At 43.6% G+C, this 14928-nt stretch overlaps 1 protein-coding gene across 1 annotated transcript in view; it reads left to right on the plus strand.

Annotated features, from left to right (window-relative positions):
• Positions 1-289: 289 nt before the first annotated feature.
• The window catches only part of LOC117512643 (bone morphogenetic protein 7-like), a 63504-nt gene continuing 48865 nt past the window's right edge, over positions 290-14928 (plus strand). The window contains 1 exon segment of the mRNA XM_034172792.1: positions 290-1000. Within this exon segment, the coding sequence (XP_034028683.1) occupies positions 604-1000 (397 nt within the window). The 5' untranslated portion in view covers positions 290-603.

Raw genomic sequence — 14928 nt, forward strand, 5'->3', positions numbered from 1 at the left:
CATAAGTTCACTAACACTGAAAGCTCTATTGTCAGTCTGCACATCTGTCATTATTCAATTCACAGGAGGCTTGCAGGCATTTGGACAGCACGGTGGGGATTGTGGGAAAGGAATGACGAAATGTGCTTTATCAAACTGAGGCATCATGATACAAATCTCATCGTAATCCACTTCACATTAAGCCTGAAGTCTCAACCCTCTCTCTCTCTCTCTCTCTCTCCTCTCTCTCTCCCTCTTTCTCTCCTCTCTCTCTCTCCTCTCTCTCCTCCTCTCTCTCTCTCTGCTCCTCCCTGCATGTGCACAGCGCCTCCTCAGAACTTGCTCGTAGCCTCTAGGCTGCAGACTTTGTTGGCAGGTTGTGGATGCGGACAGACAACAGGAAACCAGTCAATAAAAGAAAGAAAGAAAGACAGACAAACAGACAAACAGAAAGAAAGGAAGGAGACTTTGAAGTGAAGTCGATGCTGCGCTTGGAAGCAGCTCCCTCAACATGAGGGGCGACATGTGACTTGTGGAGGAACACAGGCTGCTAAAAAGTTCCACATCCACACTGGTCCGAGTTTCGTCGCGCACCACCGCGCGCAATTACGCACGACTTTCGCCATGGCACCGATTTTGGACAGACGCGTCCCGGCTCTGCTCTTGGTATGGAGCTACTGCGTCCTGGCGGATTCCGCCTTTACGAACTTAACTCTGGATAACGAGTTTCATTCCAGCTTCATCCACCGACGGCTGAAGAGTCAGGAGCGCAGGGAGATGCAGCGGGAGATCCTGTCGATTCTGGGGCTGCCGCACCGGCCGCGACCCCACCTCCACGGAAAACACAACGCTGCCCCGATGTTTATGTTGGACTTGTACAACGCCATGTCCACAGAGGGGGACGAGGACAGATACTCTTACCCCTACAAGCCCGTCTTCACCACCCAGGGTCCCCCGATGGCCAGTACGCAGGACAACGTCTTGAACGATGCAGACATGGTCATGAGCTTTGTTAATTTAGGTAGGCTTTTGATTCTCTCGCCTCTTACGTCACCAAGAAAAAAAGAAAAAAGAAAGGAAAAAAAGAAAACAAGAAAATAATGTAAGAACTGAAAACAGCAAACCAAATAGAACTAGAAGGGCACTGGAACAACACATGCCTCTGCCAACACATGAAATGGTCTAACAGGTAGCCATTCTCTTGCATATTATTATTATTATTATTATTATTATTATTATTATTTTAAAGTTTAAAAATTCTGGATCCATCTTCCATTTGAATCTGCTTCAAAATTCATCTTTATACATCTCTGTAAACATTTTTTTCCATTTAATATTGAGAGATAGGGCATTTTTTTCCAACATTTTCTTTTGTGAATTTGTCCCAAATGCACAGATTTTTCTTTCTTTCTTTAAAAAAAAAAAAAAAAAAAAAATAGAATTCAAATTTTTAAAAACAGGTAAGATTGCTTGTGGATTCAGATAGCAACCCAGATTTTGTGGAGCAAAATCTTTATAGATCTCTGTAAAAAAAATTTTTCACTTTTTTTCACTCCTGTCAGATAAGGCATTTTTTCAACATTTACATGAATTTCTCTAATATCTAAGAACAGTTGAGATATGTTAGTGATCTGGATAACTGCCCAGATTCTGTTCCATGATGTGATTTTGTTGTTCCACAAAGTGTGGATTGTTATCCAGGTCCAAATCTTAGCTGTTCTGATATTTGCACCGTAATCTAAAAAAAAAAAAAAAAAAAAAAAAATCTGTGCATTATCTCTAGAGAAATTTGCAATGTCAAAAAAAATAAATAATAAATAACTAAAATACAGAGATCTATAGAGATTTTTTTTCCAGGATTTTGTATCAGGCTGTGCACGCAAACTTACCTGTTCTTAAATATTAGGAGCAATTTAAAAAAAAAAAAAAATCTGTGCATTAATAAAATCACCAAAGAATTGTTGAAAAATGCACGACTTCACATGTTAAAGAAACTGAAAAAAAAAAATTTTTTTAATCCGTCCCCTTAATCGAATATGCTTCAAAAGTGAATGTGTTGTGTCTTAGGCCATGCCCCACCCTTCCACAACAAGGTTGAAGAAAATGGACTGAGTAGTTTTTGTGCAACCTGGCTGACAGACAAACACACAAACGGCACTGACAACTTACCTTCTTGGTGGCGGTAACAATTCAAGGCACTACAGACTTCACTAATTCACACATTTTTGTCAATGAAAGTTCTTTGTCATCCAGGTGGGAGATACTTAATTCATTCCAACACAGTTTCACAAGTATCGTGAAATGTCTTGCAGACTAAAAAAAGTCTCCTAGATATCACAAATATTTGAGTTGCAGTTATTGTGGCTGTCTCCTTGGCCCAGTGGTGCACTGACTGGTTGCACTCTTGCCATGTCCCAGTTTCCTTGTACATTTGGAGTTGCGTCAGCCAGTGTAAAATTTGTGACAAGTTAACATGCAAACCTGTGCCGGATCTGCTGTGACCCAGAGCAAAATGGGAGCAGCCAAAAATAATTCTGTCACTATAAAGTGACCTCAGTAAGAATGGATTAGTTGCTATACAAGTACCTTCCAGTTTTAACTCAGTGCTCGTCTTAAGTGCCCGTGTGTGTTTTAGACAGAATATTCACTGTTTTGTTGACATTTGATTTTATTTTACACATTACCAAGCAGGTATTTGCTTGATGGTACACATTAACACTGGGACGGGCATGTTCACATAAAGTGTGTGCAGTTGCCACATTCCGCTTAATGTATTTAATGGTGCAGCCAGCTATATGTTCCGGTGGCTGACATACCAGACAGAAGCTAATATGTCAACCATGCGTTATCTAAAGAATGAACAAGTCAACAACAGCATGGGTTCAAAGTATATTCTGTCAGCTTGCACTCTATTCTGAAAGCATCTGACACTGTAAAACACGACGAGGAAACACAACCACTTAACCACTTATTCAAGTCAAATAATTCAATCTTTAAAATGGTTTTAGTCAACTAAAAACAACTTGACTTAGTGTTGATGATGTGTTGATGATTAGTGTGATGCACTAATGTAGTCATTTCAGGTATTTTACATTCATGCACAGTAGGGGCGTAACAGTACACCAGTTCCACAATACGATAGGTAGCATGATACGTCTGTTGTATCATGATCCAACACAATACTTCACAATAATTATGCAGAAATTAATCTGCGGTGAATGTTTAACTTTATCTTAAGATAATTTGTAACCCTTGATGTTATATGTTTCCTATTGTATATTTTATAAATTGTTTATGATTGTTCTGTAAGAGGTCATTATTTCTTCCATGCAGTAGTTGGCTTTTTATGGTATTGCAATAGTCACTTAAAAACAGAACAATATGATTCGATACAGACTCTGGGATGCTGTGTAAAATGTAAATAAAAACAGAATACAATGATTCGCAATCCTCTTCAACCTGTATTCAATTGAAGACACCACAAAGACAGATAATTCCATGTTCAAACTATAGACATTTTTGTTTTTATGCAAATGTGTGCTCATTTTGAAATGGATGCCTGCAACACATTTCAAAAAAGTTGGGACAGTGGCATGAGTGGCATGAGTGTCATGATTGGGTATAAAAGGAGCATCCCCAAAAGGCTTAGCCGTTCACAAGCAAAGATGGGGTGAGGATCACCACTTTGTGAATAACTGTGTGAAAAAAATAGTCCAACAGTTTAAGAACAATATTTCTCAACGTTCAATTGCAAGAAAATTTAGGGATTCCATCATCTACATTCCATAATATATCAGAAGACTCAGAGAATCTGAGGAACTTTCTACACATAAGCGGGCAAAGGCCGAAAACCAACATTGAATGCCCGTGACCCTTCAATCCCTCAGGCGGCACTGCATTAAAAACAGACATCAACGTGTAAAGGATCTTACCGCGTGAGCTCAGGAACTCTTCAGAAAATCATTGTCAGTGAACACAGTTTGTCACTACATCAACAAGTGCAAGTTAAAACTCTACCATGCAAAGTGAAAGTCATACATCAACAACATCCTTAAAACCACCCGCCTTCTCTGGGCCTGAGCTCATTTGAAATGGACAGACGCAAAGTGGAAAAGTGTGCTGTGGTCTGATGAGTCAACATTTCAAAATGTTTTGGGAAATTATGGATATCGTGTCCTTTGGACAAAAGAGGAAAAAGACCATCCAGATTGTTACCAGCGTAAAGTTCAAAAGCCAGCATCTGTGATGGTATGGGGGTGTGTTAGTACCCGTGGCATGCGCAACTTACACATCTGTGATGACACCATCAATGCTGAAAGGTACATCCAGGTTTTGGAGCAACACATGCTGCCATCCAAGCAACATCTTTTTCAGGGACGTCCCTGCTTATTTCAGCAAAACAATGCCAAGACACATTCTGCATGTGTTACAACAGTGTGGCTTCATAGTAAAAGACTGCGGGTACTAGACTGGCCTGCCTGCAGTCCAGACCTGTCACCCAAATGTGTGGTGCATTATGAAGCGCAAAATACGACCCCGAAGACCCCGAAGTGTTGAACCGCTGAAGTCGTACATCAAGCAAGAATGGGAAAGAATTCCACCTACAAAGCTTAAACAATTAGTGTCCTCAGTTCCCAAACGCTTATTGAGTGTTGTTAGAAGGAAAGGTAATTTAACACAGTGGTAAACATACCACTGTCCCAGCTTTTTTGAAACATGTTGCAGGCATCCATTTCAAAATGAGCAAATATTTGCACAAAACCAATAAATTTTAAAAAGTTTGAACATTAAATATATTGTTTTTGTGGTGTATTCAATTGAATATAGGTTGATGAGGATTTGCAAATCATTGTATTTTGTTTTTAATTACATTTACATACGCAACGTCCCAACTTCATTGGAATTGAGGTTGTAATTAGTGCAAGAATGTTATGAACATTCAGAACTATTATGTTCTATTAAGTTAATTTAACACAAATCCATTAAGTTTATTTTTATGTATTTCCAATAAATTTGCTGACTTAAATTGTTTAAATAAACTTAAGTGGTTTAAGACATTAAATTTAAGTTGAAATAACTCATCAGGTTTGGCGTTGCATAATACTAGTACACTACAAAATACTGCAGTATGCTGTTGTATCTCTGCTCCCCGAGTGTTTCAACACCACAGGGCTTATCTAATCAGCATGTTTACTGACTTATAAAAGTCATAGTTTATGTTATAACCATCAGCAGTAATCAGGGTTAAGTGCAAATAATCATGACATTAGCAGGTGTTGTCAGATTTATAGTTTGATAAACACCATAGTAATTCAATTTGCTCAACAAATTGTGCAGTCACAGCAGCCTCGTGTTCCACTTGATTAGTTGTGAGCTGATTAACCTTTGTCATTGTTTGGTACAACTCAGGCAGTGAGTAGGTGGCTAAATGCTGGCTGAACCAATATAAATGTCACATATGAGTCCTCTGCAACAACTGGAAGGTTACGTTCAATTTCGGGAAGCTCATTGTTGCAGCGACTTGGCAATCGAAAGGGAGTTGACACTGGTTCCTCCACTGCGCTGTGTAATTACTGTGGGAGCCGCTGCATTGTAACTATTTTGAGAGGTGGCAACACAGATGGATTTGACCGCATGGAGTCACAAATTCAACAGCCTCTGTCTTTGCAAGAATAAGTGTGTATGAGTGTGAATGGCAGACGAGAGATGAATCAGGTGATTTCTTTGGGAGAGATGAAAAAAAAAATATGGCTCAGATCAATGGTAAATGGACTGCATTTATATAGCGCTTTTCCATCTGCATCAGACGCTCAAAGCACTTTACAATTATGCCTCACATTCACCCCAATGTCAGGGTGCTGCCATACAAGGTGCCCACTACACACTGGGAGCAATAGGGGACCTTGCCCAAGGGCAGCTGTGGTTACCAGGGAATTCCTGTAAAAAAATACAGCAGTTAAATGTACAAAAAAAGAGAGCTCTTGTTTGTAGATTTAACAGTTCCTTTAATGTGAGTCAGCCGTGGTTCATTCACTGTAAAGCCATATACATATTATGTCTGTAATGTTATCTACTGTGCTGCTGTATGTTTTACAGGAATTCCCTGGTAACCACAGCTGCCAGCGTTTTCCTGTACAAAAAAGTCATTTTTTTACAGTGTAGCAATGCCCCGACGATCGAGCAGATAATGTGCCTTGTGCCTATTTTGCCAGTGGACAATTTATGTATTCCATCGGTGATGCTGAACATCTGAGCAAGAATACTGTATGTCGTATGATTCGCAAGGTAGTACTTGCTCTATCTAAACTGTTGGATGCATTTGTCGTTTTCACTGGCCATTTATCCACAGTGCAAATCAAAGAAGGGTTTTATGCAATCGTGTGTAATTACTAATATCAAAATAGGTCTAATGCATGTCCATTAATTAGGCGAAGTGGGGCTTATCAAGCTATGAATATAAACCTACCGTTCTGAAGGATGTTTTTATATTTCATCTTCACCTGCTGCCAGGTGCGTTTGTCACTGCTATTGCATCTGAAATATTGACAGGATTATGAATAGCAATCATACAGTCAAGGTAGCCTATTTAGGAAACATTAGATTCATCTAACATTTATTAGTAGGCCTATGCCCACTTCTGAATCGTGTTGCATCTGGGTGTAATTAATGACAGAAGGTCATTTTTTTACACATATTAGACATTCCACAGGTTAATCATCTGTAACAGATTTAGGGAACAATTGAATTGTACTTACGCATTTACCCGATCAGCAATACGTTGCCAACAAGCCTGTCTTGCTTTATTGGCAGACGATGTGTTCGATTTCCCCCTTAATATTAATTTAAATTCCTCATAGCTCCGCATAATAATCGTGCATTCTTCTTCGGTAAAGTAAGGTGACCACGCCATCATTGAAAAATGATTACGTGTGCTGCAACCTGCCCCTTTTATGTGAACGCGCACAAACTCCAATTAGGTTAACAGAGGTTCAACAAATCAACATCTTATTCAGCGTCGTAGTACCGATTAACACCACTTGAGAAAACCAGGTTTTGTCAACCCCGGTTTAAGAGGTTGACCCTGGGTTACATCTGAGTAAGTTAACCCCGCTTCGTAGTACAGGCCCCAGCTCTCACTCATCACTCATCTTCAGCTGCTTATCCGGGATTGGGTTGCGGTGGCAACAGCTCCAGCAGGGGACCCCAGACTTCCCTCTCCCAGGCCACATTGACCACCTCTGACTGGGGGATTCTGAGGTGTTCCCAGGTCAGTGTGGAGATATAATCTCTCCACCTAGTCCTGGGTCTTCCTCAGGATCTCCTCCCAGATGGATGTGCTTGGAACACCTGGGTGCCTGGGCATCTCACTATTAAGCTGGGGAGCATCCTTACCAGATGCCCGAACCACCTCAACTGGCTCCTTTCAACGAGAAGGAGCAGTGGCTGTACTCTAAGCTCCCCATGTATGACTGAGCTTCTCACACTATCTCTAAGGGAGACACTAGCCACCCTCCTGAAGAAGCACATTTTGGCCGCTTGTACTCGTGATCTAGTTCTTTCAGTCATGACTCAACCCTCATGACCGCAGGTGAGAGTAGGAATGAAGATTGACCAGTAGATTGAGAGCTTCGCCTTTTGGCTCAGCTCCCTTTTGTCACAACAGTACAGTAGAGTGAATGCAATACCGCCCCTGCTGCGCCGATTCTCCTGCCAATCTCACACTCTATTGTCTCCTCACTCATGAATAAGACCCCGAGGTACTTGAACTCCTTCACTTGGGGCAAGACCGCATTCCCTACCCAGAGTAGGCAATCCATTGATTTCCTGCTGAGAACTAGGGATGTCCCAATCAGGTTTTTTGGCCCTGATCCGATTCCAAGTCATCTGATTTTGAGTATCTGCCTATACCGAGTCCTGATCCAATACTTTAAAAAACTGAATGAACAATGAACAAATGTTAAATATATAATAATTTCATTTTAATCACCTTATTTTATTATTTATCACTTAAACAGTGCACTTCTCCTTGAGGTAGCTTCAACAATCAAGTAATAATCTACCAGACTTAAAAAATGTACAAATTTCCATGTTATTTAATTTGTCTAAAAATAAATGTCCAAGGTTCCTTATGTTAAACAAGAAATCATCTAATCTGAAATAACAGGTGGTTTTAATTTACAGATGAAAGGGTTTCTAAAGAACCATTTATTGATTTAGCTATTTTAATTACAAGTGTTCTAAACTTTTTAAAAACAGTAATCAGAAATTTTGAGGTAACAAACAACAACAACAAAAAAACATTTCCAAGGATTTTTCTTCAGAAAACTGCTCCTGTTTTGTACAGATCAGTGGTTTCTGCCACTAGTCTTCCGTGTTTTGGTCGTCAGAGGATTATCAAACTCTTAACTCTTGGTCGCCGCTTGTCAGCCTGGCGACAAGCGGCAATGTGCACTCCTGTCAGAAGCGTCGCTTTAGTTCGGCTTTTGACGCAATGCTTCTGACGCCGCTAAAAAGCAACACGTCTCATTGAAAATAATGCTTTTTAGACCGATTCTTGACGCCTCTGACGCCTCTGACGAGTGAAAGTCCCATTAATCTGTAATAATGAGCTTGAAATAGCGCTGATCAAAATAATGAGGATAAAATATATATCGGATTCCTAATCGGGATGCAACGTCCGATTTCGATCAAGTCTGAAACCACGTGATCGAGCCCAATTTCCGATCACGTGATCGGAAAAGGACATCCCTACTGAGAACCATGGCCTCAGATTTAGAATTGGTAATCCTCAGCCACTTCACACTCAGCTGTGAACCAATCCAGTGAGTGTTGGAGGTCACAGGCTGATGAAGCCAATAGGACCATATCATCTGCAAAAAGCAGTGATGAGACCCTGAGCCCACCTAGCTGGAAATCCTCCTCCCCCTGACCATGCCTCGATATCCTGTCTATAAATATCACAAACAGGATTGGTGACAAGGCACAGCCCTGGAAGAGGCCAACCCCCACCGGAAATGAGTCTGTCTTACTGTTGAGGACCCGAACACAGCTCCTCACTTTGTGAGTATAGAGACTGGATGGCCCTGATAAGGGACCCCCTCACTCTATACTCCCGCAGTACCTCCCACTCCCACAGTAGCGCCCGGGATACCCGATCATATGCCTTCTCCAAGTCCACAAAACACACGTAGACTGGATGAGCATACTCCCAGGCCCCCTCCAGGATCCATGTGAGAGTGAAGAGCTGGTCGGTTGTTCCAGGGCGACAAGCGTTTTTACACATTTTGGGTGTCATTGTACACACCCAAAATGGGTGGCCCTTCCAAACTTAGCAATTCTTACACTAATCAAAACGCTTATTAATGACATCATTGTGTAGATGCAAATAAGTTTACTTCATGGAAACTCACCAAGTCAGTGGGTTTACTCTCGGTCAGGTGATATCATAGAAAAAGACCAGGCCAGTATATTCATCTCTGGGTCAACAGGCCCTGAGTTATGGATATTTCCCCCTCTTGTAAACCCAGTTTGTAATCCAATATTCATTTTTCTTCCAGAATGTAATACTTTACTCAAATTACACCCTTACAACATATTAAACATTATCTGTAATATACATTAAAGTCATCTTCTGGCATTTATATATTTTGCATGCATCACATGAAAATATCATGTTTATGTTTACAAACATCATTTGAATATATCAGGTGTATGTTTATTAAGAGCTGTTACCTAAGCTTGTGCAGAAAATATGTACATATGTGTCATTATCTAACCTTGTGCACAGATTATATATGCATTTTATCAAACATTTAGTAAAATATAATCATTAATACACAACATAATCATCTTGTAGCATTAGCAAATTAACATAAAATGCTTTGTTATTAGCTCATTGCTAGTCGCTGATAAAATTACACCACACAAGTGCTGGTTTCCACTTGCACCACCTAATGTCAGCTAGCTGCTGCTACCTGCTAACAGTGTCAGTGGCGCTAACATAAAAATTAAATGGTCGCAAAATTTCACTCAACAAAAATACTCGAGCACAGACTTCTTATGTGGAATGTTATTACATGTACATGTACAGAAAGTCATTATCAGTTTTCTCAGGTTTTTGTAATTAAAAAAAAAGAAAAGACAAACATGGTTGAGTTCACGGTAGCGAGGAGCCACTGCTAGCAGGAGTCTGGTGTCTGGACTCCTCTTGCTTGTGCACAGCTGTCACTCAAAGCAACTACCCTCCTAATTACACAACACTTAAGGCTTAAAATAGCTTAAACTGATGAGTTATAAGGAACCCCCCCCCCCCCACCCCCCATTCCTCCATACAGTTATTACAAAGTGGGGAAACTAGTTATACCAGGCCAGAAACACATACAGGCCACGGAGCAGGTGATTAGAGACCCTGCAAGGTTTATGACAAATGTGGATGTGGAATCCATTAGCTTAGTGGGGAAATTAGTGCAGAAAATCCACTATGGTATTTAATATGTGCGACCTACAACTCACGTGGAATGTCTCAAACCTAAACCTACTTCCAGGCTACTCTGGAACCACCTCTAAATCCAAACAGTCCAACTGTCAACCCTACTGAGGTCCTTAGTCTGGGTCTCATTAACATAAGATCACTGTCCTCAAAATCATTGTTGATTAATGATCTAATTATGGATCATCACTTAGATATGATTGGGTTATGTGAAACCTGGCTTAAACCTACAGCTGTCCTCCCTTTAAATGAGGCCTGCCCACCCCTGGCAAAAATTATGGAATCACCGGCCTCGGAGGATGTTCATTCAGTTGTTTAATTTTGTAGAAAAAAAGCAGATCACAGACATGACACAAAACTAAAGTTATTTCAAATGGCAACTTTCTGGCTTTAAGAAACACTATAAGAAATCAGGAAAAAAAATTGTGGCAGTCAGTAACGGTTACTTTTTTAGACCAAGTAGAGGGAAAAAAAAATATGGAATCACTCAATTCTGAGGAAAAAAATATGGAATCATGAAAAACAAAAGAACGTTCCAACACATCACTAGTATTTTGTTGCACCACCTCTGGCTTTTATAACAGCTTGCAGTCTCTGAGGCATGGACTTAATGAGTGACAAACAGTACTCTTCATCAATCTGGCTCCGGCTTTCTCTGATTGCTGTTGCCAGATCAGCTTTGCAGGTTGGAGCCTTGTCATGGACCATTTTCTTCAACTTCCACCAAAGATTTTCAATTGGATTAAGATCCGGACTATTTGCAGGCCATGACATTGACCCTATGTGTCTTTTTGCAAGGAATGTTTTCACAGTTTTCGCTTTATGGCAAGATGCATTATCATCTTGAAAAATGATTTCATCATCCCCAAACATCATCATCCAGTCATCCACAGTCCACGATTGCTTTTCCTTAGCCCATTGTAACCTTATTTTTTTCTGTTTAGGTGTTAATGATGGCTTTCGTTTAGCTTTTCTGTATGTAAATCCCATTTCCTTTAGGCGGTTTCTTATAGTTCGGTCACAGACGTTGACTCCATTTTCCTCCCATTCGTTCCTCATTTGTTTTTTTGTGCATTTTCGATTTTTGAGACATATTGCTTTAAGTTTTCTGTCTTGACGCTTTGATGTCTTCCTTGGTCTACCAGTATGTTTGCCTTTAACAACCTTCCCATGTTGTTTGTATTTGGTCCAGAGTTTAGACACAGCTGACTGTGAACAACAAACATCATTTGCAACATTGTGTGATGATTTACCCTCTTTTAAGAGTTTGATAATCTTCTCCTTTGTTTCAATTGACATCTCTCGTGTTGGAGCCATGATTCATGTCAGTCCACTTGGTGCAACAGCTCTCCAAGGTGTGATCACTCCTTTTTAGATGCAGACTAATGAGCAGATCTGATTTGATGCAGGTGTTTTGGGGTTGAAAATTTACAGGGTGATTCCATAATTTATTCCTCAGAATTGAGTGAGTCCATATTTTTTTTCCCTCTGCTTGGTCTAAAAAAGTAACCGTTACTGACTGCCACAATTATTTTTCCTGATTTCTTATAGTGTTTCTTAAAGCCAGAAAGTTGCCATTTGAAATTACTTTAGTTTTGTGCCCCCACGACGTTCCAAGCTTTGGTTAATGACGTCTTGCGGGACTTCCTGCACCAATTCGTCTTCGTATATCTGGACGATATACTCATCTTTTCTCCAGATCCTGAGACTCATGTCCAGCATGTACGTCAGGTCCTGCAGCGGTTCTTGGAGAACCGGCTGTTTGTGAAGGGCGAGAAGTGTGCGTTTCACTGCACCTCGTTGTCCTTCCTGGGGTTTATCATCTCCTCCAACTCCGTCGCCCCTGATCCGGCCAAGGTTGCGGCGGTGAGAGATTGGCCCCAACCAACAAGCCGTAGGAAGCTGCAACAGTTCCTCGGTTTTGCAAATTTCTACAGGAGGTTCATTAAGGGCTACAGTCAGGTAGTTAGCCCCCTGACAGCCCTGACCTCTCCAAAAGTCCCCTTCACCTGATTCGGATCAGTGCGAAGCCGCGTTCAGGGAGTTGAAACAACAGTTCTCGACTGCACCAGTTCTGGTGCAGTCCGACCCTGGCCACCAGTTTGTGGTTGAAGTGGATGCCTCTGACTCAGGGATAGGAGCCGTGCTATCCCAGAGCGGAGAGACCGATAAGGTTCTTCACCCGTGTGCCTACTTTTCTCGCAGGTTGACCCCGGCTGAACGGAACTATGATGTCGGCAACCGAGAACTCCTTGCGGTGAAAGAGGCTCTTGAGGAGTGGAGACACCTGTTGGAGGGAGCGTCTGTGCCGTTCACGGTTTTCACTGACCATCGGAACCTGGAGTATATCAGGACCGCCAAGCGGCTGAACCCCAGGCAAGCCCGCTGGTCACTGTTCTTCGGGCGTTTTGACTTCCGGATCACCTATCGCCCCGGGACCAAAAACCAAAGATCAGATGCCTTGTCCTGGGTACACGAAGACGAAGTCAAAACTGAGCTGTCGGATCCACCGGAGCCCGTCATTCCAGAGTCCACTATCGTGGCCACCCTCACCTGGGACGTGGAGAAGACCGTCCGGGAGGCCCTGGCACGGAACCCGGACCCCGGAACTGGACCAAAAAATCATCTGTACGTCCCACCAGAGGCCAGAGCTGCAGTCTTGGATTTCTGTCACGGATCCAAGCTCTCCTGTCATCCAGGGGTGCGAAGGACCGTGGCAGTTGTCCGACAACGCTTCTGGTGGGCGTCTATGGAAGCTAATGTCCGGGAGTATATCCAGGCGTGCACCACCTGTGCCAGGGGCAAGGCAGACCATAAGAGGACCCAAGGACTTCTCCAGCCTCTCCCGGTGCCTCATCGCCCCTGGTCCCATATCTGCCTGGATTTCGTCACGGGCCTCCCGCCGTCCCAGGGCATGACTACCATCCTGACGATAGTGGACCGGTTCTCCAAGGCGGCCCACTTCGTGGCCCTCCCGAAGCTCCCAACGGCCCAGGAGACTGCTGACCTCCTGGTCCACCACGTCGTTCGTCTGAATGGGATACCAGCTGACACAGTCTCGGATCATGGTCCCCGGTTTTCCTCTCAAGTCTGGAGGAGTTTCTGCAGGGAACTGGGGGCCACCGTGAGCCTCTCGTCCGGGTATCACCCACAGACGAACGGACAGGCAGAACGTGCCAACCAAGAGTTGGAACAGACCCTCCACTGTGTGACATCAGCGCACCCGACGGCCTGGAGTAACCATCTGGCCTGGATCGAGTATGCACACAACAGTCAGGTGTCTTCTGCCACCGGCCTCTCCCCGTTTGAGGTGTGTCTGGGGTACCAGCCCCCGTTGTTTCCCGTGGTGGAGGGAGAGGTCGGTGTGCCCTCGGTCCAGGCCCACCTGCGGAGGTGCCGTCGGTTGTGGTGCACTGCCCGTTCTGCCTTATTAAAGGCCTGGACGAGGGCCAAGACCCATGCAGACCGCCGGCGGTCCCCGGCCCCTGCATACCAGCCCGGGCAGGAGGTGTGGTTATCTACTAAGGACATTCCCCTGCAGGTGGACTCACCCAAACGTATGGACAGATTCATTGGACCCTTCAAGATCATCAAAGTCCTCAGTCCGGCCGCAGTGAAGCTCCAACTCCCGGCTTCGCTGCAGATCCACCCTGTTTTTCATGTCTCCCGGATTAAACCGCACCTCACCTCACCCCTCTGTGCTCCCGGTCTGGCACCGCCTCCTGCCCAGATCATCGACGGGGAGCCGGCTTGGACAGTGCACCGGCTCCTGGACGTCTGTCGAATGGGCCGGGGGTTCCAGTATTTGGTGGACTGGGAGGGGTATGGACCCGAAGAACGCTCCTGGGTAAAGAGGAGCTTCATCCTGGACCCGGCCCTCCTGGCCAATTTCTACCGCCGTCACCCGGGGTCCTGTTGTGTGGGCCGCCAGAAGAGGAGGTACTGCTGGCCCACCACCAGAGGGCGCCCTGCCTGAAGTGCGGGCTTCAGGCACGAGAGGGCGCTGCCGCCACGGACACAGCTGGGGGTGACAGCTGTCACTCATTATCTCATGACAGCTGTCATCCATCTACACTTCATCATTCCACTCCATAAAAACCGGACGTCATCTCCACCTCATTGCCGAGATATCATCTACCTGTGAAGGTAATATTCTCAGCCGTAACACTAAACTGTGTCTTAGTCTGAACTCTTTTTGCAGCCGCTTTCCTGTGGTGTTCCTTATCTGAGAGATTGGCGTTTGGTGTGATCAGCGACGGCTTCGCTTCACACCCCAACCATATAAGTGGTTAGACAGGAGCTGCACGAGTGTGTGTTAGAGGTGGAGGTGGAATTCCCACCATTGTTGTTACTGGGTGTGCATGCACCCACATCTGACTGTTTTTGCTCCTCGCCAGCAGTACCAGATCCGACACTCGGAGACGGTGGCCACCTGGGGACTTGGAACTTGGCGGCTCCAG

This window comes from Thalassophryne amazonica, chromosome 6, assembly GCF_902500255.1.
Source record: "Thalassophryne amazonica chromosome 6, fThaAma1.1, whole genome shotgun sequence".
In the NCBI taxonomy this organism is placed as follows: domain Eukaryota; kingdom Metazoa; phylum Chordata; class Actinopteri; order Batrachoidiformes; family Batrachoididae; genus Thalassophryne; species Thalassophryne amazonica.